The sequence below is a fragment of the Vombatus ursinus genome, unplaced genomic scaffold (assembly GCF_900497805.2).
Source record: "Vombatus ursinus unplaced genomic scaffold, bare-nosed wombat genome assembly UNPS02014768.1, whole genome shotgun sequence".
NCBI classification, from domain to species: Eukaryota; Metazoa; Chordata; class Mammalia; order Diprotodontia; family Vombatidae; genus Vombatus; species Vombatus ursinus.
Genome location: NW_020954546.1, coordinates 11,442,754 through 11,452,195, shown reverse-complemented (window position 1 = coordinate 11,452,195; position 9,442 = coordinate 11,442,754). Strand labels below are relative to the sequence as shown.

The following is a 9,442-nucleotide window of genomic DNA, read 5'->3' as shown; positions in this document are numbered from 1 at the left end:
CACACACACACACACACACACACACACACACACACACACACACACACACACTCCTCGGGAAGCCCACTGAGCTCCCCCATTGCCTCTCCCTTTAGCCGCCATTCGGCTTGCTCTGGACCACACCTGGTTTCTGTGAAGTCGATCATATACTTGGCTTGGTTTATTGCTGCTGTTCAGTCATGTCTTTGGAGTGGTTTGCCCTTTCCTTCTCCAGCTCATTTTATAGATGAGGAAACTGAGGCAAATGGGTTGAAGTGACTTGCCCAGGGTCACACAGCTAGGAAGTGTCTGAGGTCAGATTTGAACCCAGGAAGACTCATCTTTTTTTTTTTTTGGCTAGGCAATGGGGTTAAGTGACTTGCCCAGGGTCACACAAAGACACATCTTCTTGATTCCAGGCCAAGTGCACTATCCACTGTACCACCTAGCTGCCTTGGAGATCCAAAAAGAGGCCCATAGGTTTCCCCAGACTGCCAAAGGGGTTCAGTACATCAAGAAAGGTTGAGAATCCCTCATCTCAGGGAGTTGTGACAGGCCTAATAGAGATGGAGTCTGCGGCTTCTTTGATTTTTCCTTTTTTATTTATTTTCATTAATTTATTTTTTTAGTTTTAGTTTTCAACATTCACTTCCACAAGATTTTGAGTTCCAAACTTTCTCCCCATCTCATCCCTCCCCCACCCCAAAATGGCATGCATTCGGAATACCCCTAATCTGCCCTCCCTTCTATCTCTCCCTGCCCCCTTCTCTTATCCTCTTCCCCTTCAATTTTCCTGTAGGGCAGTCCATAAGATTTTGAGTTCCAAATTTTCTCCCCCTCCTTCCCCTCCCCCCTCCCCAAGACAGCATGCAATCTGATAAAGGCTTTACATATACATTCTTTTTTTTTTTTAGAAGCAACATCAAGATATTTATTTTTAGAAGTACACAAGGAAATAAGGAAGAAATCTGGATTTAGATTCAAAAGAAATCATGGTGAAGGAACAGGACTGAAATGCATAGACTAAATCTTGCAACTACATCCACACATGAATCAGTGGATTTTGTTTTTTGTTTTGTTTTGTTTTTTTAATTTATTTTTATTCTTTTTTAAAAATTAATTTATTTTGATTTATCAACAATCATTTCCATATGTTTTTGAGTTTAAAATTTTTCTCCCCATCCTTCCCCTCCTCCCTCCCCAAGATGGCATGCAACCTGATATAGGCACTACATATACATTCCTATTAAACATATTTTCACATTAGTGATGTTGTAAGTAAGAATTAGAACCAATAGGAGGAACCACCAGAAAGAGGAAACAAAACAAAACAGAAGAAAAAAAATAGCAAATAGTATGCTTCGATGTGCATTCAAACTGCATAGTTATTTTTTTGGATGTGGATAGCATTTTTCTTCATGAGGCCTTTGGAGATGTCTTAGATCCTTGTATTGCTGGGAAGGGCTAAGTCTATGAATATTAGTCGTTGCACAACGTGGCTGTTACTGTGTACAACATTCTCCTGGTTCTGCTCACTTCACTCAGCATCAGACCATACAAGTCTTTCCAGGTTTTTCTGAAGTCCACCCGCTCATCATTTCTTATAGCACAATAGTATTCCATTACATTCATATACCACAACTTGTTCAGCCATTCCCCAATTGATAGGCATCCCCTCAATTTTCAATTCTTGGCCACCACAGAAAGAGCTGCTATAAATATTTTTGTACATGTGGGTCCTTTCCCCATTTTTATGATCTTTTTGGGATACAGCCCTAGAAGTGCTATTGCTGGATCAAATGGTATGCACAGTTTTATAGCCCTTTGGGAATAGTTCCAAATTGCTCTCCAGAATGGTTGGATCAGTTCACAAATCCACCAACAATGCATTAGTGTCCCAATTTTCAAGTGGGTGGCTTCTTTAGGTACCACTGGGAGTGTTCAAACTGTGAGTGAATGACCACCTGTCAGGCATTCCTGAATGGGGCATAAGGTACAGCTGGGTGGCTTTCCAGAGCCCAGTCACCACCTCTCTTCTACCTTTCCAGACCTATTTCACATGACTCCCCCGGTGCAGATGCTTTACTTCAGCCAACCCTGGCCCTGAATCACAGATCCACCTGCCTGTATCCACGGCCTTGCTGACCCTGGTTCCTGTGGCCTGGAAGCCCTTCCTCATCATTACTACCACCCATCAAAATCGACTCAGTCCTCAACATTCAGCAGAGAGGCCATCTCTTCCATGAAGTACCATGCCAGGGCCCTAGAACCAGATGCATCCTCTCTCTCCTTGGGTTCCTGTCTTCATCTGAGGGAGGGTCATTGGCATCTCTCATGGCCATTCTCTTCTATTTTAGATCACCACTGTGCTCACCTCATTTTCAGGACCCATTCAGGACCCCCAGGGAAGCCCAGAGCCCAACTCATTCCTCTCCATACTTCTGCTCCACCCCTGAAAAAGACCTGATAAGCAGGGCCTTCTGGGATCACTCAATGACTGTGTGTTGAATGAACGACTGAAAGCTGCAGGATTGTGAAGCAAGAATCATCTCGGTCTTCCAGTCTGAGGGATCTGGGTTCAAATCCTGTTCTGCTCTTTACTGCTTATATGACCTGGGGCAAGTCTCTGAGTTGCATACACACTAATGCTACAATTTCCTCAACTTTAAAAAGAAAATTTTAAAAAATAAGATAAAGGAATTAAGTAGAGGGAACTAGAAGGGACCATGGAGGCCATCTGATCCATCCTTTCCCATTTCACAGAAAAGGAAACTGAGGTCCAGAGAGGGAAAGTGACTTAGGCTCATCATAGATCTAGAACTGGAGGGGATCCCTAGTCCAATTCAGCCCAGTCCCCTCTTTTTGCCAATGAAGAAAATGAGCCCCAAAGCAATTAAGTGATGTGCCCAATGTCCCAAAGGTATTATAATAGCTTATATTTATATAGGAGGCAGCCAGGTGGCTCAGTGGGGAGAACACTGGGCATGGAGTCAGGAAGACCTGAGTTCAAATCCGGCCTCACACATTTCCTAGCTGTGTGACCCTGGGCAAGTCACTTAACCTCTATTTGCCTTAATCTGCTGGAGAAGGAAATGGCAAACCACTCCAGTCTCTTTGCCAAGAAAACCTCATGGACAGCATGGTCCACGGGGTCATGAAGAGTTGGGCATGACTGAACATTTATGTAGCACTTGTTATGGGCCAGGCACTGACTGTGCTAAGTGCTTACAATTATGATTTCATTTGATCCTCACAGCAACCCTGGAAGGTGGGTGCTATTATTATCCCCATTTACAGATGAGGAAACTGAGGCAAACAGTAAGTGATTTGCCCAGGATCATACAGCTAGTTAGTGTGTGAGGCCAGATTCGAACTCAAGTTTTCTTGACTCCAGGCCCAGCCCTCTAACCACTGTCCCATCTAGATGCCCCATATAAGATAATTTGAGGGAAGGAAGCTCTAGAACTTTGGAGGAATCAGGAAGGCATATAAATGGGGCTTGAGCTGACTGTGCTCACAGGATCACAGAAGATTTTCAGCTCTAAAATGACCTTTGAGGTCATTTCATCCAATATCCTCATTTAACAGAACAGGAAGTTAAGGCCAAGTGAAGAAATCTACCCAAGATCACACAGTGAAAGGCAGAGTCAGGATTCAAACTCGGGTCCTCTGGCTTTGAATGCTAGAGATTCTCAGAAGTGGAAGTGAGAAAGGAGGGAGATAAGGAGATGGGAGATGGGGTATGATGAATGAAGGACAGCAGGGAGCCCTGTTTGGCTAAACTAGAGGCTGCACCCAGGGGAGGAACGGAGAATAAGGCTGGAACTGTAAGTGGGAGCTAAGTTGTGAAGGGTTCTAGAAACCAAACAGGGGAGTCTGGACTTTACCCCAGAACCACTGGAACACCATGAGCAAGAGAAGGGCTTGATCAGAACTGTTTTAGGAAAATTCCTTTGGCAAATGTGTGGAGGAAGGATTGGAGACAGGAGAGAGGGAGGCAGGGAGGCCAAGTGTGAGGCTATTGCAGTCATCCAGGGAAGACGTGACGAGGGCCTGAACCAGCACAGTGACTGTGTGGGTAGACAGAAGTGGACAGACTTAAGAAATGTCATGGAGGTGGAATCTATGAGATTTGGAAATTAATTGCTAAGTGGAATTAGGGAGAACCTCAGCCCTTAACGGGCTTACCTTACAGTGGCTCAGATATATAGACACATATTGCTAACAGAATCCCTTGTAGATGTAAATAAACACAAGGTATAAATAAGCTAACGCAATTTCAATTAGGAGAAAATATCAATAATGAGGGAGTTATGAGGGGATCAGAAAAAGCCTCAAGAGCACCTAAGCTGTGCTTTAAAGGAAACTGGGGATTTCTAAGAGACAGAGTTGAGGAAGAAGTACATTGTGAACAGGGAGACTACCAGTGCAATCACAGAGGTTGGAGAGGAAAGATTTTACACAGGAAACAACCAGCAAGCTATTTGGACCAGAAGAGAGAGTGTGAGATGGGGAATGATGTGAAATAAGACTAGAAAGGTAAGCAGCAGCCAGACTACAGAGGGTTGTTGACACCAAGCTTGGGGATTTGTATTTCATTCTAGAGGCAATAGGGAGCCACTGAAGATTTCAGAGTGAGGGAGGGAGCAATACTTCTGTCAAGTTTGAGTTTGAGGAATATCACCCTAATGGCTCACTTCCACCTCCACTAGCATCTCCCTGTTTTCACCTCCAACATGGGCTCTTAGGAGCAGACCTCAGGTTTGCTCAAAGATGAGACCAGGAGAGTCGTCTGCCCATGGACATTTATTCAGGTGAGGGGAACAAGATGGGAGTGTTTCTGAACTCTTAAATAAAGTTGCACTGGGTCTGAGCGTGTGATCGCCATCACCCCAGTTCCAGCATTTCTTTCCTTCTTTCTTGTCTTCTGACTCTGGTTGCTTTTCCCTTCATTGAATTGGATGGCTGGCTGGGCCAGAGGACAGCAGGTAGGGTGGGAGAGGAGAGAGAAGATCCTGGGTCATCCATTCCCCAGCACTATTTTGGTCACCCAGCAACTGTGAGGGATCACTGATAGACAGCCCATATGTTTCCCGGTGTCATCGAGATAGCAAGAGAAATTGAGGATGGCCCCTCGTCCATTCCCTGTGGTGGAGGGAGGACGTGGGCAAGAGTCCCTTGGGAAAGACAAGCATGGATGGGCTATAATCAGCATTATTGGAAGCAATATCTCCACCCATGACAGCACAGATCCATTTAGATATTTGAGTAACACTAATAGAATGAGAAGCAGCTTGGCTGAATAGACAGAGGGGCCAGCCTGGGCAGCATTGAGACCCGGATTCACCTGCTGCCTCTGACTGCCCCTTGCCTACCACTAATAATAATAAATTCCTATTTGATAAATTAAATAATAATAGCTAGCCTTTATATTTTATTTTGAAGTTATAAAAGTACTTTTCTCATGTTACATTGTTTGATCCTATCAATTATAGGGTTGATTTAGCAGAAATATAAGAGAAGAGTGACTGGACCGGACCTGGGATTTCACTGATAGAGGGAACTTCCAGGTTGAGAAACTCTCTAATAACACAGGCAAGCATGTGGGAAAGTCTCAGAGAGCTCTCTAAACTCTCTCAGAGACTTGGTCAGGATCCCACAGCCAGTGTGTGTCTCAGATGGCACTCAAACCCAGGACTTCCTGGCTCTGGGGTCAGCTCTCTACCCACTCCAATGGGCCACCTCTTCAGAACGCTTGATCACTGTCTTCTCCTGGCTACTCACTTCTCTCTAGGTTTGGGGGACACCGTTCTCCTCCTGCCCATCTGACTGCTTCTTCTCAGTCTCTTGCCTACTAACTATGGGTGTCCCCCAGGGCTCTGCCCTGGACCCACTCTTCTTTCCCCTTTATACCATCTTGCTTAGGGATCTCATCAGCTCCCATTGGGTCCAATGATCTCCATGTAGATGATTCCCAGATCTACGTATCCAGTCTGAATTCTAGTCTCAAATCACCACCTGCCTTTTGGCATCTCAAATTAGATGACCCCCAGGCATGTCAATGTCAACATGTCCAAAACAGAGTTCATTCTCTTTCCTCCCCCCGAATCCTCTTCTCTTCCCAACTTTCTCATGATTCTTGAGGTCACCACCACCCTCCCAGTCACCCACGTTCACAAGTTTGATGTAACACTTCACTAATTCTCTACTCACATTCGCTCATCATATCAAATCTGTTGTTAAATCTCGTCATTCCTTCCTTCCTTTATAGCACTCCAAAGTTCCCTGCTCTGCACTCCCAAGCTACCCCCTAGAAGCAGATTTCGGTTTGATCTCCCTGCCTCCAATCCATCCTCCACTCAGGTACTAAATCCAGTCTGACCACATCCTCCCCTCCTCTTCAGTTCAATCATTTCCAGTGGCTTCCTATTACACTCAAACAGAAAATCCCCTGTTGGGCATTTAAAGTCCTTTACCATCTGGCCCCTTCCTAACTTTCCAATCCTTTTGCCCTTGGCTCCTTTCTCTGAACTCTGTGATCTAGCCCCACTGGCCTCTTGCATTTCTTCCTGGTTTTTCTCTGGCTGTCTCTCATGCCTGGAATGCTCTCTCTCCTCACTTTTGCCTCCTGACTTTCCTTTAAGACTCAGCTCAAATCCCACCTTCTGCATGAGGCAGTCCCCTCTCTCTCCTCCCCAAGTGGATTCCCTTAGAGATTCCTTTCCATTTTTTCAACGTTCAGTCACGTCCAACTCTTCACGATGCCATTTGGGGTTTTCTTGGCAAAGATACTGGTTTGCCATTTCCTTCTCCAGCTCATCTTACAGATGAGGAAACTGAGGCAAACAGAGTTAAATGACTTGCCCAGGGCCACACAAGCTAGTAAGTGTTTGAGGCTGGATTTGAACTCAGGAAGATGAGTATTCCTGATTCTAGGCCTGACACTCTATCCACTATGGCGGCCGCTAGCTGCCCCTCCTTCCATTTACATCTTATGTTTACATAGCTATCTTCCTGTTGTCGCCATTAGAACGTGAGCTCCTTGAGGGCAAGGACCGTGTTTTTGCTATTCTTTGTATCCCCAGTACTGAGTTCAGTGCCCAGCACATAGTATTAATATTACCAATAATAGCAATAAGAATTGATAGGTGCTTTATCATCCCACTTTCACAGATGAGGAAACAATCTGAGGTGACTTGTCCAAGATCACAGAGCTAGCAGTTATCTGAGACAGGATTAGAATTCAGTCCAGTGGTTTATCCACTTTGCCTCTGACAATTTCATCTGCCGGTACTCTGTCTAGGTCACCCTCTAAGACTAAAAGGTACAGAGAAAGTAGATATCTGCATCGGTAGAGAGGAAATATTATTTAGAAATCATGATAATTGATGACAATAACATTATTATCCTTAACAACAGGAACAGATACAGGAGAATTGCCTCATCAGGACACTGACCTGCACGAGATGCACTCTGCAAGAATTGCAACAATGGTTCAGCTTGCTCTAGCTTCCTTTGATGCCCAGTCTTTGCTGCAACAGAGGCATCCATATTTTTAATTGTAAATAGGAACCTTTGACTGATAATTCTAAGACTCTTAGCATCATGGAATCTCAGAGATGAAAGGGTCTTTGGACATCATGGATTCCAATGTCCCTGCCCAGGGGCCAACAGGCCTGAGGGGTGGTCATCCAGCAGCAGTCTGAATATTACAAAGTATTAAGGAGGGATCAGGCATCCTTGATAACTTCATTATGGGTACACATGGCTTCAGGAACCTGCACTATCTGACACACCTTTAGCCCCAGGGACACACAGCCCCTAGCATGTATTCAGTCTCATACACACATAGGTATGTGAGCAGTCCCAAACATATACACAAACTTATGGTATCCTCATACCTTTATGTACCTGAACATAGGATACATACTGATATATATATATATATATATGTGCCTGCATACGTATAAGACCCTGCCTTGCATTTGCAATGAATCACGTTAATTAGTTTGTTCATCCATCCACCCTCACGTCCATCCATCCATTCAACAATCATTTATCAGGTGCCTATGTGCAAAGCTCTGGAAAAAAACAAAACCAAAAACAAAACAGAAGGGGACGGGGGAAGGAGCTGCAAGACGATCACAGCACAGCATGGTGCCTGCCTTCATATGTGGACGCTTACATCGAAACACGCAGGTGTACTGACATTCATGCACACACGTATACACCGCCATACACATATCCTTAGGCACACACTTCTCCATAAGTGTGGCAACGAGCGTGTGAGGGTGTGTCCGGCCCCAGCGAGGCCCCAGGCCTCTGGGGGTGCACCTAGGCGGTCTACCCGCTCAGGGGTGCCCGGGCCATCCTGTGGGGCCCACTTCTCCAGCACCAGCTGGGGCTCCAGCCTGCCTGGTCCGGGCTAGGGAAGGGGAAAGCGGGAGTGGGAGCGGCGGGGGTGGGGTGGGGTGGGGGAGGGGCCTGCGGCCAATGGGGGCCAGGCCTAGGGCTCCAGGCACGCCCCTCCGTGCTCTCCGCTGCCCTGCCCGGGTGGCTGGCCCAGTGGCGAAGGGCGCTGACGGGGGGGGGGGGGGGCGGTGATCAGAGGGGGAGTGGGGGCTCCCAGGACCCGCCCCGCCCCGCCCCACTCCTCCTCTCCCCACCCCACGCTCTCCACGCCTTCCTTTTTCGGCGTCGGCCCCTGCGCAGGACCCAGGTGTCCGGGCCGCCCAACCTTCAGTGCCTGCACCCCCGCAGAGGTCCCGGGCCGATTCGAACGCCACGCCAGCCGGGCCAGACTGAGACTGGAGCTTCCCTCCCCCACCGCTGCCTGGGGCCAGCCTGGGCAGAGCCGGGATGGCCAAGCGGAGCTCGCTCTCCATCCGCATCGTAGAAGGCAGAAACCTGCCGGCCAAGGACATGTGAGTGGGGACCTCCGTGGGGCGGCCACAACTTTCGTTGCTCGGGGTGTTGGAGGGTACTCAGGTCCGTGTCCAAGTCATCCCGCCCCAGTTCTCCCTAGACCACATCTTTGGGGCACTGGATCGCCGCTGTGATGTGGGGTCGGGAGGGGTTGGACGACTGGCCAGGTGAATTCTCCCCTCTACTTACCCTCTGCTCCCCACTTCTCAGGGCTTTTGAAACCCAGACCCAGAAATCAAAAAGGCCGAGCAGGAAAGGATCCGCTTTGCGTAGGTGGGAAGGGAATTCTCCATTCCTGACGGGATCTCCCCAAGCAGGAGCTTCATGAGCACCTGTGGGGGTGTTGGAGGGAATCCCAGCCCAGACAGAGGTTGGGCTGGCCGCCCTCCGAGGTCCCTTTCAACTCGGAGAGACTGTGACCTTACACAATCTATAGTGCCACCCATTGTACAGCGCCCCGGGTTCCTCAGAAGGAGGGCAGTGCCTAGAGAATGGCCTGTGTGGGCACAGGAGGTGTGGGCAGAAGGGGAGGAATAAT

At 47.5% G+C, this 9,442-nt stretch overlaps 1 protein-coding gene across 2 annotated transcripts in view; it reads left to right on the top strand.

The window, feature by feature from the left end:
• The first annotated feature begins 8,655 nt into the window (after window positions 1-8,655).
• Window positions 8,656-9,442, top strand: part of RASA4B (RAS p21 protein activator 4B) — a 48,294-nt gene continuing 47,507 nt past the window's right edge. The window contains exon 1 of one of the 2 annotated variants that reach the window (XM_027862101.1): window positions 8,656-8,903. In XM_027862101.1, coding sequence (XP_027717902.1) covers window positions 8,839-8,903 — 65 coding nt within the window. In that variant the 5' untranslated portion in view covers window positions 8,656-8,838. The remainder of the gene's footprint in view (window positions 8,904-9,442) is intronic. The other variant, XM_027862100.1, reaches the window with a different exon arrangement.